Source organism: Mesoplodon mirus (assembly GCF_964341445.2).
Source record: "Mesoplodon mirus genome assembly, chromosome: 6".
Lineage (NCBI taxonomy): Eukaryota > Metazoa > Chordata > Mammalia > Artiodactyla > Ziphiidae > Mesoplodon > Mesoplodon mirus.
In genome coordinates, this window is record NC_138982.1 from 20,145,263 (window position 1) to 20,164,162 (window position 18,900).

At 38.1% G+C, this 18,900-nt stretch overlaps 1 protein-coding gene across 4 annotated transcripts in view; it reads left to right on the forward strand.

The window, feature by feature from the left end:
- The window catches only part of MME (membrane metalloendopeptidase), a 100,585-nt gene that overhangs the window by 55,488 nt on the left and 26,197 nt on the right, over positions 1 to 18,900 (forward strand). For all 4 annotated transcript variants that reach the window (XR_014294322.1, XM_082624207.1, XM_082624205.1 and 1 more), the window contains one exon: positions 620 to 723. Coding sequence is in view for 3 of the 4 variants with exons in the window: in XM_082624207.1 (XP_082480333.1) it covers positions 620 to 723 (104 nt within the window). In the remaining variant the exon portion in view is untranslated. The remainder of the gene's footprint in view (positions 1 to 619; positions 724 to 18,900) is intronic.

Below are 18,900 nucleotides of genomic sequence, written 5' to 3' on the forward strand. Positions count from 1 at the left end.
GAGCTGGCTGTAGCATGTGAGTCCCCAGGGCCCTTGTGGCAGGAGTCTAGTGGCTGAGCACATAGTCTCACAGCTGAATTGCTTGGGTTCAAATCTCAGCTACACCTCTCACTAGCTGGCTAAGAGCATAAGCTCAAAGTCAGACTGCTAGGGTTCAAATCTCAGCTCCATCACTCATTAACTTGGGCAAGTGACTTAATTGTGCTTCAGTCTCCTCAGCTTTAAAATGGTGGTAACAGCCCATCTTCATAAGATTATTATGGGGATTAAAAAATGTGATATATGAAGTTCTTATAACATAGTAGGTACTAAATATGAATGCTTTTATCTTGTCTGTCCTGTAAGGATTAATATGAATATAGAAAAGCTTGTTTAACATTTAGTTTCATTTGATTAATTACAAAAGAATAGACTGAAGTAGTGATTCAGCCAGCGCAGCAGTGACCTGTAATATAGAACTAAGCTAGTTGGAACTTAACTTTTCTTTGGCAAGTTTTAATGTTCTCTGTTAACTTTATTAAGTGATAGAATTTAAGAAAATACTTCTTAATGTTATTTAGCAAAAACTTTGAAGATACCGGTTTTAATATTTTTCCCCAAATCTTTTAAATTAATATAGTTGAGCTACAAGGAAGACGAATACTTTGAGAACATAATTCAAAACTTGAAGTTCAGCCAAAATAAACAGCTAAAGAAGCTTCGAGAAAAGGTGGACAAGGATGAGTATGTATATTCCAGTTTTCTAATATGTTCATTCAGAAGAGGGCCTTTGTTGGATTAAGAGAAAGAACCTGACTTAGAATAATGTTAAAAGGTGTAATGTTCTCTTTCTATTGAGTACTTCTAAGAGCATCTAAGAATATACTAAAGATGAGTCAAGGATTTAATCAAAATTTAAACTTTTTTCATTAAGGTGTCCTTAGACTACCTTTGGTTTCTCCTCATATTATTGTCTATCCCCTCTACTTTGTTTGTGGACAGGGCTCTCAAGAACACCTTAGCCTAAGTAATCCATAGCTCCTTCAAGCCTTCTCTGAGGCTGTATTACTGTACTCAGCATTATCACCTGCCCTCAGCCCCACCTGTTTTCTATCAGTCCATCATCCTGCAACTCCATGCCCTTCCTAGATTGCTCCAGGTAACACTTCTGTCAACCTTGTGGTAGCCAAATATGAGATATCAGGAATCACTCTCATTCATAGTTTTCAAATGCTCTTAATCTCTGCTTACTAGTGGCATTAGTACATTGTAGTAACTATTAGTTTAATGTTCATTTTTCAGTTAAATGGATGTGTCTAACATATTTATCAACCTAAGTGTTTATGCACTTAAATCCCTAGAATTGCTTGTCCTTTTAGCTCCTAGAGAGCAAGGGACCGTTCAACACAGTGCTGAACACATAGGAGGTTTTCAGTTAGAACTAAATTAATGAATGAGTGAGCAAGTGAAAAGTAAATATACTAATTTGATTTTTGTGGTAACTGACACAATACCATACCAAGTCCAGGTGTCACTGGGAACTGGGAGAATCAAAGGTGAACTTTGATTGTATTACATTACATGACAACAGCAGAGGGTGTGAAAGACGTGTTATAATAAACTGTATCACCAGGAGGAAAATGTGCCAAGAAAGGTACAAAGTGCAGAAGGACTATTTGATAACAGGACTCTTCTATTAGTAAACCAAGTCCAGGTTGGACAAAATTCCTAATATGGAAATGCAGTTTATTTCAATCCCTGTACGACATTTTGAGCCCTTAAGGTACCCTGAAATAGAGATTGATTTCTTTTGCTGACCTCTATGTTTACACTGGAGCAAATGTTACATTGTCTGGTGCTAAAAATGAGACAGCAAATGTCACAGAATGTTTAGTGTCCCAGGTGGGAAAGAAAGATGGAGAATGGGCACGTATGGTTTGTGTTATAATCGGTTGTCAGTCCTATCTCTAGAAACAAACAAAAAGTCATCAAAAATAATATCCTGTGGGAAAATTTATAATCTGAGAATCCTTATAAGTCTGAATATTTTTATTTCTTTAAAACTACATATAGTTACACTTAATGGTTGTTAGCACTGAGTAAAATATCTACATACAAATATCATCGAATATTCTTTCTGAAAATAGATAATATAACCTGCACCCACCTGACACCAGAAGATGTCTTCATAATTTTAAAAATAGTTGTTGAATTATTGCTTGATGTTTTCTTTAGAAGTTAATGTAGTCCCAGCTCCATAATCATTTTGTAATATGGTGTGCAGTTTTCATTCCTTTTTACCATATGTGTTGACTTTCTCTGAGTCTTTTTCTCTTTACTATAGATAATCGAAAGTGACAATTGTATACAATATTTAAATGAATATTTGCTCAGTAGCATGCATAGCTCAGTAGTACTGTTAATCACAAGTGCAATATGACGTATAAGGTCTTCTCTGCCATACCAGGCTAGATTTTCTTCCTTCCCCATCTTCTACCTGTATGCTGAGTACAAGAGTTCAAAACTCAGGCTGCACTTTAGAGTCACCTGGGGCAGAAACAGAGACACAGATATAGAGAACAAACGTATGGACAGCAAGGGGGGAAAGTGGCAGGGCGGGGGTGTGGTGGGATGAATTGGGAGATTAGGATTGACATGTATACACTAATATGTATAAAATAGATAACTAATAAGAACCTGCTGTATAAGAAATAAATAAAGTTCCAAAAAAAAGAAATAGTACTGATTCCCCAGCTCTACACCACCCTAGATTGTGATGTACATACCTGTAGGTGGGGACCCAGGTATTGGTATTCTTTTTAAGTCCCACGCCCCCTTCTCAAGTCAGAACCCCTGCTTTAGTGTTTGTTCCTTTTTGTGTTGACTCATACTTGCTCATATTCAATTTTGTGAAATTTTTTTACAAGGTGATGTCTTTAATTTGGCAATTTAGCTTTAAAATTTAGTGTTTGTCTTCCAAAATATTGGAAGTACTTTTGACAGTGATTGCATTAAATCATTAGGACTGTACCCTGTAGATTACAACATAATAAAAGTTCTTCTATTTTATTGAGTTTTCTTATAGTGAAAGTTTTTGACTTAATTTGTACCTGCTTAATAGCAATAAAGTCACTATGTTTTCTTTCCTTTTTTATATAGCATCAAGTTCAAGTCCTCACTGTGTATGTTCAGGCAGATAACATCTATTGCTTCTACTTTATTCATGTAACCTGCAGTTAACACAGAGAATTACATTTTCAGATGCTCAAGTCCTCACTCCTAGGGTCTTGCAGGACAAACAGGTGTCCATATCCACAGTAGATGAGACAGAGACGAGAAAAGCTATTGATTATAGTAGGGTTATATTGTAGGGTATTATAGAGAAATTATGATGCATTAAATTTTCAAGGCAGCAATTAATTTAAATAAATTCAGTCAATTAACCAAATAGTAAACTTCAGGACTTTTTCTTTTCTCACTCCACATGCTCTCACCGGGCAAACTCGTATACTTATTTGCATCTTCTACTATCATTATGACCACTGAATACATGTATCTGGCCCAGGTCTGTTTGCTGCGCTCCAGATCCAAATGTCTAGCTGTCAATGAAACATCTCCATGCAGGTGTTCCATTGACCCTACAAACACAGCATTTGCCTTTTTGAGTAAAAACTTACCATCTTTCTCCCTTGATCCCCCTAGTTTCCAACTTCTATCTTATTGCTACCAAGACAGAAACCAGGGGTTCATCATCCTAGACCAATCCCATTCTATCATCTCTGATATCTACAGTGATACCTACTTCAAATCCCATCCAAAAAAAAAAAAGTTTCATCCACCAGCTGCTAATTAAATATTTAATAGGCATGAGGGGGTGTGGATCTCCATCTTAACCATCTCCATTGCCATGCCCTAATTCAGACATTTCTCATTGTTCACCAGAGTGATGATAATATTTTCCTAATCTTATCATCAGTCATCTCACAGTCCTTCAGCTAACTCTCCATGCTACTGCCTTAGAGAGCTTTTACAGACACAAATTGAGTCATGTCATTTTCTGATGAAAACCTTTCCATACGTTTGTTTTGCCCATCTCATGAAGCATGTACAGGGCTCTGCATACCTCCCTGTAACAGCACTCCAGAATTCCTTTAGAGTCACCCTACCCCACAGCATTGCCCCAAATCTCTACCCGTAGGAATTACTGTAAAGTCATCGCTGCATCTCTTCCTCCTCCTTATCCCTTACCAGGGCCACCCTTTCTGCCCTGTTCATTTAACAGAAACCAACACATGGTGTGATTCAACTTGAGCGTTATCTCCTTACTCATAGCACCCCCTTACATGATCCTCTTCATCTTTGGTTTCTCCTCTGTGCTATCACTTACACACATTTTAGTCACAGCACCAGTACATCTGATTACATTTAGCTGGACTAGGCCTTGTTGAAAGCAGAAACCGTGTATTTGTGTCACCAGAGATTGAACATTGATGAGCAGAATGTCAACCTTCCCTCAATGATGATGGAGTGAATGATTGATAAAATTGCCAGTTTGTAATAATGCTTATAAAGTGAACTCAGTAAATTTACTAAAGTAAATGTTGACACATCCAAGTATTTCACCATCACTGTTGGTGAAGATGTCCAACATGATCTCTGCTCTCCTCTCTGCTTAAAAATTCAAAAACTTAAGGAGGTCAGGAAGTCTGCATGTGATATGCCTGAGTTAATCATCTGGCTAAAAGGACTTCTGCCCATTTGAGCCCCTGGCGACTGTAAAGGACAAAGATTTAAATTTAAAAGGCTCTTGGCTCATGTGGTTTCTGAGTGCCTAGCTTGTGTTTCCAAAATTATCTCAAACATCATGTTCTCTGGGGACTTAATGACAGTTTGTAAAGAGTTTCAAACACATCATGTTATCAAACAGTAATAATGTTAAATTGAGACTGTAATATCCTTTGGCAAAATTACTTAGTGATATATCTAAAGTGATTTACTTCCAGTAACATGATTATTCACTTAGACTCCATGGAACAAACGTAAAGCTCTGAAAAGAAACAATGTACAAGAACAAAATAAAATGAATTCCTTTTCTTATTTTTAGACTTGATATTATCTTATTAGTTTCTCAGGACAGAATTTTCTGTAATACAGTTGGGACAGATAGTGCCAGTGTTTGTAAATTATGACCATTGAGCATGTGGAGTTGCATTTTGTAAACTACGAAGACTTATTTCATTGCTGCTTCTTTCCTGCTGTTGTACATCAAAATAAAAACAAGCTGACATTAACAGCAGCCAGCTCAATAAACATTTTATCCAGCAGCTACAGTGTGCAAAGCACTGTGCTAAGGATATGGCACAGTAAAGTAATGAGTAAGGATAAAAAGGATAAAGTAATGAGTAAGACTCATAGCTTGTAATCTAGTAGAAGAGGCAGGTGACCAGCAATGAAAGCTGATAGAAAGCAGAGTTGGTTGGTGCTATTACAAGACAACAAAGTGCTAAGATAACACTATTTTTTAAACCACAATTAAACCTTTACTTATTAGTAAAACATTCCCTGGAAACAACATGTCAGCATTTAAATTAATATTGAGGTGAACAGAGGATTCAGTTAAAACAAAACCAGACAAAATGGTTGGTTCATTTCTGTCTTCTCCTTCATTGCTTCAAGTCTGCTGTCCTTTCTAATCTGAGCTAATTGAATGTTTGCAAGCCCCTGAAATAAGTGGTGGTACTGAGGTTGGCAGCCCAACAGCTGTGGCTTTATGTGGTTCTTCCTGAAAGGCCAACACCACCAAAAATAGCAGGGTGGCTGGGACCACCATAGTTTTGCCACTGCCGTGAGTTACTGTCACTTTTTCGTGTCTCAGTTCTGCCAGTTACTATCTATGGCCTTTTAAAAGCCATGAAGTTTCCTTATTTATAACATGAGCAGGTTGATTTAGACTTCATAACATCTCTAAGGTTCTTTCCAGCACTAAAATTTTTTGGCTCTTACTGTGAAGTTTTGACAAGAGCCAGGATGTTTTACTCCCTGGCTTCTCCACATCAAGTGACCCAAGAGGAAAAAAACATATTCTTGGTAGGTAGGGAAGCACCTCACTTCTTTCTAAAATATCTCTTCTGATATTTACCCTTCACTAATGTTTCTAGACTCAATCTTGTAACTAAGTCTGTATCATTGAACTTAAAGAAGAATAGTTATAGAGGACTTATGTGGGTAAATGAAATGGCACACAGGTGGAGAGTTGATAGGACCTGTCCAGAGTGGGCACGCAGACTGCTGGAGACTTGGGACACAAGTGACTCTTCATGATGTAGATGTATGGGGAAGATACACAAGACAGATTATTCGGCTCATCAAGTACTCTCAGCCAGAAAGACAGAATAACAGATAAACTAAACTTGGACAAGTCACTCTAATTCCCTATGGCAGTATCTGCCCTGGTGTGCCCATGTTCTACACATAATAGATTAAAATGTTAGAGTTCCATCTTTTAGATTCCCATTAGGCCAACAGACTATGCAATTTTTCAACATGTTTTTGGGTTATAAGCAAAATACATTTTACCAGTAAAAACATTTCTGCATTTTAATTAGCACCCAAGCAGGGTTTTGTTTTCAGAGGGGGAAAAGAGGTAGAGAGGGAAGATAAAAGTTAAAAGGTTTAAACAGGAAGAACTTTGCAAAAGAAGTCTAGAACTTTATACCAGTGAACCCTCTTGAGAGGGCAATGTCCAGATAGTACATGACTTCCAGTTTCCATGGCTCTCTACAGCCTGCATAACACCTAGGCTTAGTGCCCTCCACCCTCCCAGGGTCCCAAGGATGAGAAGGGTCAGTACTCTTGGGGCTTGGAAGGACCCACTGATATGCCAAGACCCAAATATGTATTGAGTGCCTATCATGTTCTCAACACTGTGCTAAGCCCTAGAGATACTATTAAGAACAAAATATGAAATACACAACTGGGACTACATTGAGATTAAAAGCTTCTGCACAGTAGAAGAAATGAAAAGGCAACCTAAGGAATGGTAGAAAATATTTGCAAATCGCATATCTGGTAAGGGGTTAATCTCCAAAATATATGTCACTCCTATAATTCAATAGCAAAAAACCTAATAACCCAATTAAAAAATGAGCTAAGAATTTGAATAGACGTTTCTCCAAAGAAGACATACAAATGGCCACCAGGTATATGAAAAGATGCTCAACATCACTAATCATCAAGAAAATGCAAATCAAAACCCCAATGAGTTATCACATCACTACCGTTAGGATTGCACATTGTTTTTTTTAAAAAAAAAAAGAAGACAAAAAGTGTTGGTGATGATATCGAGAAATTTGAACCCTTGCACAAATGGTGGGAATGCAAAAGGGTGCAGTAGCTATGGAGAACAATATGGAAGTTCTTCAAAAAATTAGATATAGAACCACATGACCCAGTAATCCCACTTCTGGGCATATAGCCAAAAGAATTGAAATCAGGATCTCAGAGAGATATTAGCACTCCCATGTTCATTGCAGCACCATTCATGTTAGCTAGGATGTGGCAACAACTTGTTTCCATCGACAGATGAAAGGTGAAAGAAAACGTGGTCTATATATGAAATGGAATACTACTCAGCCTTTAAGAAGGAGATTCTGCAGTATGCAACAACATGGATGAACTTAAGAACATTATGCTAAGTGAAATAAGCCGGACACAGAAAAATAAATACTGCATGATTCCACTTATATGAGGTATCTAAAATAGCCAAATTCATAAAATCAAAGGAGAGAATCATGATTACCGGGAGCTGAGGGGAGGAGGAAATGAGGAGTTGTTCATCAACAGGCATAAAAATTCAGTTAAGCAAGATTAATAAGGTATAGCATCATACCTAAAGTCAACAATAATGTATTGTACACTTAAAATGTGTCAAGAGGATAGACCTCATGGTGAGTGTTCTTACCAAAATTTTAAAAAAGAACAAAACATGGAACATCCCTGCCTTCATGGAGTCACTGTCTAATGAGATAGACAACAATGGACTTATAACATCACGTTATATCATTGCTAAGGGTTATACAGGATGTAAGAGCTTTCAATTCTTTCCTGAAAGATCACAAGGTTATTCTTAACCAGGAGAACAAGTACCAAAAGAAAATTCTGATAGAAAAAATCCACCCACCCATATATGTTCCAAATTGGGCATTTCTCTGAATTTGGCCCGTGACCCACATGAGGACACACGTGCGTGCATGTACACCCATATAGAGTTATTGAAGACTAAAAAGATGGAGTCTTGCTGCCAAACTTAGAACCACACACAACCAACTGATGACTTCTAGGAAGAAAATTAGAGTGGTGATTTGTGTTGCTTTCTGTTGAAATGTCATGTCAGCATAGGAGTCCTGGCTCTCACCTCTCAGAGGATCAGGTGAGTCAGAGTACTTCAGTCATGTAAACAACTCTTATGCAGCAACAATGAACAGTGGAATAGGCTCTTTGGTCCTACCATGCTTTCACCTTTGGGTAAAATATTGTACCTTAGGCAGCAGTGGAAAGAGCTTGTGCTCTGGAGTCGGGGGCAGTGATGGGAGGTGGGGGCTAGAGGGAGTGCGCAGTCCTGAGGTAAGATTCTTCCTCTGCCACTTATTTGCTGTGTGAACTTAGACAACCTACATAATACCTCTGAGCCTCAATGATTCCTTTATAAACTGATGATAATAGCATTTACTTTTGCCTTGTGGGTCATTGTGTTGTGTATTGTGTAATGTGCTTGCCACGTAACTTAGGTGTTCATTAAACAGTAGCTATTGTTGTTCCGATCTGGTCATGATGAGACTTCAGGGTGACGTAGAGGCCAGCATCCTAAAGTTTGTTAGGGAAAGGGGCAGCCCTAAATGTGAAGCAGTCTAAAAATGAGCACTTTCATTTTAAAAGAGGATGGCAAGGAAATGGCATTCATTTTTGTGATGAAATTTTATGTTTGATGCAGATCAACATGTTAGAAATAGGGGATTTGATTGGAAGATGAGAGGGTCCTCGTTCTCCCTAGTTTATATATCCTTTTCCCAGTTGTATTGCTAAGTCTGTAAATAGGAAAGAGTTTGAGCTATGATGTGCCTTAGTTTCTACACCTGAAAATTGGAGGTGTCATCTATCTTATTCGTATGGTTTGAAAGGTGAATGAAAATATATAGAAAACCTTGAAGTTTTGATGAGGGAATATTAATAAATGTAAAGCATTACAGTGGCAACTGCAATTACAAAATGAGAATTCTCCTTTCCAGAAGTACTTGAGGAAGACAGAGAAAACCAATGTATTGTACTGCTGATTTCAAAGGAGTTGCTTCGAGGCCACAAGATGCTAAGAAATTGAATGCTTTCAGGGAAAGGGGCATTAATGATTTTGTTGCTTAAATTTTTAAAGTTGCACGTGAGTGAGCAAAAGAAGTTTTATTCCAGGTGCCTTTGCAATCCAGTGGGTTTATTATATCCATAAGGCTATCGGATCAGTCTGTAGGCTTCTGCTTTTCTTCCCTGCAGTAAAAATGATGTCTCTGTGCTTTCATCTCATCACCACTTAGGTTCTTCAGGGTAATAAGAGATAGAAGAGAAACACACCTGGTCCCCCTCTCAAGGGTATTTCATTTATATTTCCCAGCTACATTGTTAGTTCATCTTCGAGGGCCATGCTGCTTATAGTGGCCCTTTGTCCTACTGTAAGTGCCCCAAAACAAGAATAAGATTACCTGACAAAATTATGTCTCAGAAATTTAAAATAAAGTTTGCTTACTTCTTGCTTCCCCACCCTTCACTTTATACCACACACACCCATACTCCTACACACATACCGGAGGCAGGAAGAGAATTCAAAAAACAGGGTGATATCTACTCCATCTCTCAGGTTCAATACCTGCTCTAGGAGATGCTCGTGTCTGGCCTCCATACTTTAAAGGTATCTTCAGATAACCTGCACTATCCATTATGTTAGTGGATACTTGGTTTTCTCTTTAGTTGTGCAATTTCTCTTTTCTATTCTGCTATTCAGGGTCAGATTTGTCTGTTTTCCATAAATGAAAGCTTCTCCTGAAACTTTGAGGCTGCATCCAAATCAAAAGAACTTACATATTTTGTTACATCACCATTTACTTTGAAAAATATTTTCTTTGTCCTATTAATTTAGCTTTTATAGTAACATAGTGAAATATTTCATGATTGACCACAAATATTAGACATTGAGTCTGTAGCTGTTATCATCACTTTAAGATGTAATGATCCAATCCCAGTATCTCAAGTTCTGATCATTCCCAGGGACAAAGTGCCCTGTACTTTTGAATCTGGGTAATTACCCAGGGGTAGTCTGAGGACGCACTGTGAAAGATCTCAAGGAAGAAAAGGCAAACACTACACACTAGTGCTCTGTGAACCTAACCACCATAATTCTAATTTTATTTGAGTGTCCTGTGGTCATAAATAGCTACCTATTTTCGTGAAGGTGTAATTCACAGTGGACATTTTAATATGTAAAACCCTCTCTGCTGGAAAGTTACAAACATTAATCAAAGTGCAATCTTAAACCCCCTCAAAGTAATGTAACAGAAGAGCAGAAAAATCACTAAAACAAAAGGTGTGACATTTATTTTTACAAAAGCAATAAACATGAGATGGGTAATATAAACTTCATTCGTCTGTGTCCTACTTCTGAGATCTGTTGCTATCTGAAACATTAGTTTCCTGTATCTAGTTCCTTTCCTCTGTAATATAATAATTTAAAAAAAACATTTTGAATTGGCACCTTTTGTATTTCATTATTAGCATTGTGCCTGAGTCCAGAACCAGCAATTTGCATATTATTTGTTATTACCCATTAAAGTCCATGCGAGTATACCATCACTAAATCAGAAGTTCATAATTGAACAAATGAGACCTGAAAATATGTTAAGTTAATTTTTATAACAATTGAAATTTAATAATTTTAATAATTATAAGCTGTTAATGCATAAAATTTACTGCCATATTTGCTATTACAAGGGAGGAAGAAATTTTCCTCTACCCTTCTAGGATCTTCTGGCTGGTCTAAGAATTAAATTGACATGAGACAGATTAACAGGAGAAAAGTCAAACAAAGTTTAATAACAGATATACATGGGAGAGACCCAGGAAAACTGAGTAACTTGCCAAGATGGCTGAATCCCTCACCTTAAATACCATCTTCAGCTAAAGACAAAAGGAGGTTGGGGTAGTGGCTGGAGACTTCAAAGGGGAGGAGGGCCATTCACACGGAGATGGAAAAGCAAATGTTTGGTAAATACTTGTTCTCTGGGTCATGCTGAGACAATGGAATACAGAGTGGACTCTGATCTCTGGGCTCTGTCAAGTTTCTCCCACCACACCTGGCCCATATTCTTTGAACTTACCTCTGGTGATGGCTCTATTCCAGGAACAGGACCTCTATCTAAAAATTTTTTAGGCAGTTAGAGGGCAGATCAAAGTCTCTTCCTGAGTCTTTTGGGCTTTGATTTGTTTTCAGGTCAAAATAATCCTCATACCAAAGAGACATTTTGGGGTGGCAAGCGTTGCTCTCCTACACTATCAGAATGTCGAGGACACATCAGAAATATTTCTAAAGTCACTGCAAGGAACAGCGTTTCTCCTCAGGAGCCGTATGAGCACATTTCCTATTTTGCCCCTCCTGCCAGACAACCTTGAACCATACTTGAGTCATAATAACTGTGTGAATATATATAAACAGAGTCCTAATACATCATTTCCCCTGATCCTGAGTTTTATTTATACAAATATTTTCTTTCATAATCTTTTGGGTCACACAAACAAAATCTACCTGTCCTATGTAGTTTCTGATCTCTAGATTTTAGTCTAACACCCCTGGGATTACAAATATATGTTTTTGTTGTGAGTCACCAAAAAGCATGTGGGAAAAGGTGGAGTTTAATTAAAATAAGTTATATGCTTATACTCAACAACCTGCAAGAAATTAAAATATTGATGACTCAGCTGTGATGAAATTAGGGAGGACTGAGCTATCTGTCACACCATCCTGTCTGAAAATGTTTTCTGTTTGCAAAAACAAAATCAAACCAACGAAGAAACACATTGATCAACTATTCCCCCACCCGCACCCTCCATCTTCAAAGTTATTTTCTTCCTAAAGAAAAATTCACAGAAATTATATCTGGATTTTCTTTTCAAGTCCCAAATCCTTTATATGAATATCTTAGTCATGTTATTGGAGACAGAATTCATGCTTAATTAGAATTTATCAGATAGTTGTTATATGTGGCCCTCCCTGAGTTATTTTTAAGAGATCAAAATAGGACTCACATATGAAATCCGACAGTAGTTATTGAAATTGTAGCTAAAATGCTGATTTAGGGGTGCTGACTTTGTATTGCTTAGCTTGCAAAGCAGGGTCTGGAAACAGTTCTGATTTAACCTCATTGCACTAATTACTATAAACTCCTTCCATGAGTAGGATAATAATTGCCATTCTAATTGTTGCCCTAAAAGTGGAATAACTACAATGCCATTAGATAATAATATATGATTGTCTTAAGTGTATGCATGTGTGCTGACATTTAAGGAGGTATCTGAAGTCAAGCAGTACCCATTTTTCAATGAGTATATAAGGATATGTGTAATAGTCTATTAAGATTGTAATATTACTCCCGTTGCACAGAAGTGTTTAACAGTGATTATTGATGTGCGGTCTTCATAACATCTGAGCAGAGAGACATGGGAACACTGGCACCGTCCTTTAGCTTAATGCTGGCTGGGTTGCTGTTGTTTTTCCCATTCTGTCTTTTTTTTTTTTTTTTTTTTTTTAGTTTCTGCCTTATAACAAAGTAAATCAGTCATACATATACATCTGTTCCCACATCCCTTCCCTCATGCATCTCCCTCCCTCCCACCCTCCCCGTCCCACCCCTCCAGGCGGTCACAAAGCACCGAGCTGATCTCCCTGTGCTCTGCGGCTGCTTCCCACTATCTATCTACCTTACGTTTGGTAGTGTATATATGTCCATGCCTCTCTTTCGCTTTGTCACAGCTTACCCTTCCCCCTCCCCATATCCTCAAGTCCATTCTCAAGTAGGTCTGTGTCTTTATTCCCGTTTTACCCCTAGGTTCTTCATGACATTTTTTTTTAATTCCATATATATGTGTTAGCATACGGTATTTGTCTTTCTCTTTCTGACTTACTTCACTCTGTATGACAGACGCTAGGTCTATCCACCTCATTACAAATAGCTCAGTTTCGTTTCTTTTTATGGCTGAGTAATATTCCATTGTATATATGTGCCACATCTTCTTTATCCATTCATCCGATGATGGACACTTAGGTTGTTTCCAGCTCCGGGCTATTGTGAATAGAGCTGCAATGAACATTTTGGTACATGTCTCTTTTTGAATTATGGTTTTCTCAGGGTATATGCCTAGTAGTGGGATTGCTGGATCATATGGTAGTTCTATTTTTAGTTTTTTAAGGAACCTCCATACTGTTCTCCATAGTGGCTGTACCCATTCACATTCCCACCAGCAGTGCAAGAGTGTTCCCTTTTCTCCACACCCTCTCCAACATTTATTGTTTCTAGATTTTTTGATGATGGCCATTCTGACTGGTGTGAGATGATTTCTCATTGTAGTTTTGATTTGCATTTCTCTAATGATTAATGATGTTGAGCATTCTTTCATGTGTTTGTTGGCAGTCTGTATATCTTCTTTGGAGAAATGCCTATTTAAGTCTTCTGCCCATTTTTGGATTGGGTTGTTTGTTTTTCTGCTATTGAGCTGCATGAGCTGTTTATAAATTTTGGAGATTAACCCTTTGTCAGTTGCTTCATTTGCAAATATTTTCTCCCATTCTGAGGGTTGTCTTTTGGTCTTCTTTATGGTTTCCTTTGCTGTGCAAAAGCTTTGAAGTTTCATTAGGTCCCATTTGTTTATCTTTGTTTTTATTTCCATTTCTCTAGGAAGTGGGTCCAAAAGGATCTTGCTGTGATTTATGTCATAGAGTGTTCTGCCTATGTTTTCCTCTAAGAGTTTGATAGTTTCTGGCCTTACATTTAGGTCTTTAATCCATTTTGAGCTTATTTTTGTGTATGGTGTTAGGGAATGATCTAATCTCATACTTTTACATGTCCCTGTCCAGTTTTCCCAGCACCACTTATTGAAGAGGCTGTCCTTTCTCCACTGTACGTTCCTGCCTCCTTTATCAAAGATAAGTTGACCATATGTGCGTGGGTTTATCTCTGGGCTTTCTATCCTGTTCCACTGATCTATCATTCTTTTTTTGTGCCAGTACCACACTGTCTTGATTACTGTAGCTTTGTAGTATAGTCTGAAGTCAGGGAGCCTGATTCCTCCAGCTCCGTTTTTCGTTCTCAAGATTGCTTTGGCTATTCGGGGTCTTTTGTTTCTCCAAACAAATTTTGAAATTTTTTGTTCCAGTTCTGTGAAAAATGCTAGTGGTAGTTTGATAGGGATTGCATTGAATCTGTAGATTGCTTTGGGTTGTAGAGTCATTTTGACCATATTGATTCTTCCAATCCAGGAGCATGGTATATCTCTCCATCTATTTGTATCATCTTTAGTTTCTTTCATCAGTGTCTTATAATTTTCTGCATACAGGTCTTTTGTCTCCTTAGGTAGGTTTATTCCTGGGTATTTTATTCTTTTTGTTGCAATGGTAAATGGGAGTGTTTTCTTGATTTCATTTTCAGATTTTTCATGATTAGTGTACAGGAATGCCAGAGATTTCTGTGCATTAATTTTGTATCCTGCTACTTTACCAAATTCATTGATTAGCTCTAGTAGTTTTCTGGTAGCATCTTTAGGACTCTCTATGTATAGTATCATGTCATCTGCAAACAGTGACAGCTTTACTTCTTCTTTTCCAATTTGGATTCCTTTTATTTCCTTTTCTTCTCTGATTGCTGTGGCTAAAACTTCCAAAACTAGGTTGAATAAGAGTGGTGAGAGTGGGCAGCCTTGTCTTGTTCCTGATCTTAGTGGAAATGGTTTCAGTTTTTCACCATTGAGGACAATGTTGGCTGTGGGTTTGTCATATATGGCCTTTATTATGTTGAGGAAAGTTCCCTCTATGCCTACTTTCTGCAGGGTTTTTATCATAAATGGGTGTTGAATTTTGTCGAAAGCTTTCTCTGCATCTATTGAGATGATCATATGGTTTTTCTCCTTCAACTTGTTAATATGGTGTATCACATTGATTGATTTGCGTATATTGAAGAATCCTTGCATTCCTGGAATAAACCCCACTTGATCATGGTGTATGATCCTTTTAATGTGCTGTTGGATTCTGTTTGCTAGTATTTTGTTGAGGATTTTTGCATCTATGTTCATCAGTGATATTGGCCTGTAGTTTTCTTTCTTTGTGACATCCTTGCCTGGTTTTGGTATCAAGGTGATGGTGGCCTCATAGAATGAGTTTGGGAGTGTTCCTTCCTCTGAAATTGTTTGGAAGAGTTTGAGAAGGATGGGTGTTAGCTCTTCTCTAAATGTTTGATAGAATTTGCCTGTGAAGCCATCTTGTCCTGGGCTCTTGTTTGTTGGAAGATTTTTAATCACAGTTTCAATTTCAGTGCTTGTGATTGGTCTGTTCATATTTTCTATTTCTTCCTGATTCAGTCTTGGCAGGTTGTGCATTTCTAAGAATTTGTCCATTTCTTCCAGGTTGTCCATTTCATTGGCATAGAGTTGCTTGTAGTAATCTCTCATGATCTTTTGTATTTCTGCAGTGTCAGTTGTTACTTCTCCTTTTTCATTTCTAATTCTATTGATTTGAGTCTTCTCCCTTCTTTTCTTGATGAGTCTGGCTAATGGTTTTTCTATTTTGTTTATCTTCTCAAAGAACCAGCTTTTAGTTTTATTGATCTCTGCTATCGTTACCTTCATTTCTTTTTCATTTATTTCTGATCTGATCTTTATGATTTCTTTCCTTCTGCTAGCTTTGGGGTTTTTTTGTTCTTCTTTCTCTAATTGCTTTAGGTGCAGGGTCAGGTTGTTTGCTCGAGATGTTTCCTGTTTCTTAAGGTGGGATTGTATTGCTATAAACTTCCCCCTTAGAACTGCTTTTGCTGCGTCCCATAGGTTTTGGGTCGTCGTGTCTCCATTGTCATTTGTTTCTAGGTATTTTTCAATTTCCTCTTTGATTTCTTCAGTGGTCACTTCGTTATTGAGTAGTGTATTGTTTAGCCTCCATGTGTTTGTATTTTTTACAGATCTTTTCCTGTAATTGATGTCTAGTCTCATAGCATTGTGGTCGGAAAAGATACTTGATACAATTTCAGTTTTCTTAAGTTTAGCAAGGCTTGATTTGTGACCCAAGATATGATCTATCCTGGAGAATGTTCCATGAGCACTTGAGAAAAATGTGTATTCTGTTGTTTTTGGATGGAATGTCCTATAAATATCAATTAAGTCCATCTTGTTTAATGTATCATTTAAAGCTTGTGTTTCCTTATTTATTTTCATTTTGGATGATCTGTCCATTGGTGAAAGTGGGGTGTTAAAGTCCCCTACTATGATTGTGTTACTGTCGATTTCCCCTTTTATGGCTGTTAGTATTTGCCTTATGTATTGAGGTGCTCCTCTGTTGGGTGCATAAATATTTACAATTGTTATATCTTCTTCTTGGATCGATCCCTTTATCGTTATGTAGTGTCCTTCTTTCTCTCTTCTAACAGTCTTTATTTTAAAGTCTATTTTGTCTGATATAAGAATTGCTACTCCAGCTTTCTTTTGATTTCCATTTGCATGGAATATCTTTTTCCATCCCCTTACTTTCAATCTGTATGTGTCTCTAGGTCTGAAGTGGGTCTCTTGTAGACAGCATATATATGGGTCTTGTTTTTGTATCCATTCAGCCACTCTGTGTCTTTTGGTGGGAGCATTTAGTCCATTTACATTTAAGGTAATTATTGATATGTATGTTCCTATTCCCATTTCCTTCATTGCTTTGGGTTCGTTATTGTAGGTATATTCCTTCTGTTGTGTTTCTTGCCTAGAGAAGTTCCTTTAGCATTTGTTGTAAAGCTGGTTTGGTGGTGCTGAACTCTCTCAGCTTTTGCTTGTCTGTAAACGTTTTAATTTCTCCATCAAATCTGAATGAGATCCTTGCTGGGTAGAGTAATCTTGGTTGCAGGTTTCTCTCCTTCATCACTTTAATTATGTCCTGCCACTCCCTTCTGGCTTGTAGAGTTTCTGCTGAGAGATCAGCTGTTAACCTGATGGGGATTCCCTCGTGTGTTATTTGTTGTTTTTCCTTTGCTGCTTTTAATATGATTTCTTTGTGTTTAATTTTTGACAGTTTGATTAATATGTGTCTTGGCATATTTCTCCTTGGATTTATTCTGTATGGGACTCTCTGTGCCTCCTGGACTTGATTAACTATTTCCTTTCCCATATTAGGGAAGTTTTCAACTATAATCTCTTCAAACATTTTCTCAGTCCCTTTCTTTTTCTCTTCTTCTTCTGGAACCCCTATAATTCGAATGTTGGTGCGTTTAAAAAAAGCCAACCTCCAGGACAGGAAGGCATGCTGAAAGCTTTCCCCCTCCGCCACCTGCCCGTTTAATGTTGTCCCAGAGGTCTCTGAGACTGTCCTCTGTTCTTTTCATTCTCTTTTCTTTATTTTGCTCTGCATCAGTTATTTCCACTATTTTATCTTCCACCTCACTTATCCATTCTTCTGCCTCAGTTATTCTGCTATTGATCCCTTCTAGAGTATTTTTCATTTCATTTATTGTGTTTTTAATCAATGCTTGATTCATCTTTAGTTCTTCTAGGTCCTTGTTAACTGTTTCTTGCATTTTGTCTATTCTATTTCCAAGATTTTGGATCTTGGAAATAGAATCTTGGATCATCTTTACTATCATTATTCTGAATTCTTTTTCAGGCAGACTGCCTATTACCTCTTCATTTGTTACGTCTGGTAGGTTTTTATCTTGCTCCTTCTCCTGCTGTGTGTTTTTCTGTCTTCTCATTTTGCTTATGTTACTGTGTTTGGGGTCTCCTTTTTGCAGGCTGCAGATTCGTAGTTCCTGTTGTTTTTGGTGTCTGTCCCCAGTGGCTAAGATTGTTTCAGTAGGTTGTGTAGGCTTCCTGGTGGGGGGGACTAGAGCCTGTGTTCTGGTGGTTGAGGCTCGATCTTGTCTTTCTGGTGGACAGGTCCACGTCTGGTGGTGTGTTTTGGGGTGCCTGTGGCCTTATTATGTTTTTAGGCAGCCTCTCTGCTAATGGGTGGGGTTGTGTTCCTGCCTTGCTAGTTGCTTGGCATAGGGTGACCAGCACTGTAGTTTGCTGGTCGTTGACTGAAGCTGGGTGCTGGTGTTGAGATGGAGATCTCTGGAAGATTTTCGCTGCTTGATATTATGTGGAGCTGGGAGGTCTCTTGTGGACCCGTGTCCTGAAGTTGGCTCTCCCACTTCAGAGGCACAGCACTGACTCCTGGCTGCAGCACCAAGAGCCTTTCATCTACCCGGCTCAGAATAAAAGGAAGAAAAAGTAGAAAGAAAGAATTAGTAGAAGAAAGAAAGAGAGAGAGAAAGAAAGGAAGAAGGAAAGAAAGGAAGGAAGGAAGAAAGAAAGAAAGAAAGGAGGGAGGGAGGAAGGATGGAAAGAAAGAAAGGAGGGAGAGAGGGAGGAATGAAAGAAAAAGGAAGAGTGAATGGAAGAAGGGAGGGAGGGAGGGAGGAAGGAAAGAAAGAGAAAAGAAAGAAAGACAGGAGGGAGGGAGGGAGGAAGGAAAGAAAAAGAAAGTGAAAGGAAGAGGGGTGGGAGGGAGGGAGGAAGGAAAGAAAGACAGGAGGGAGGGAGGGAGGGAGGAAGGAAAGAAAAAGAAAGAGTGAAAGGAAGAAGGGAGGGAGGGAGGAAAGAAAGAGAGAAAGA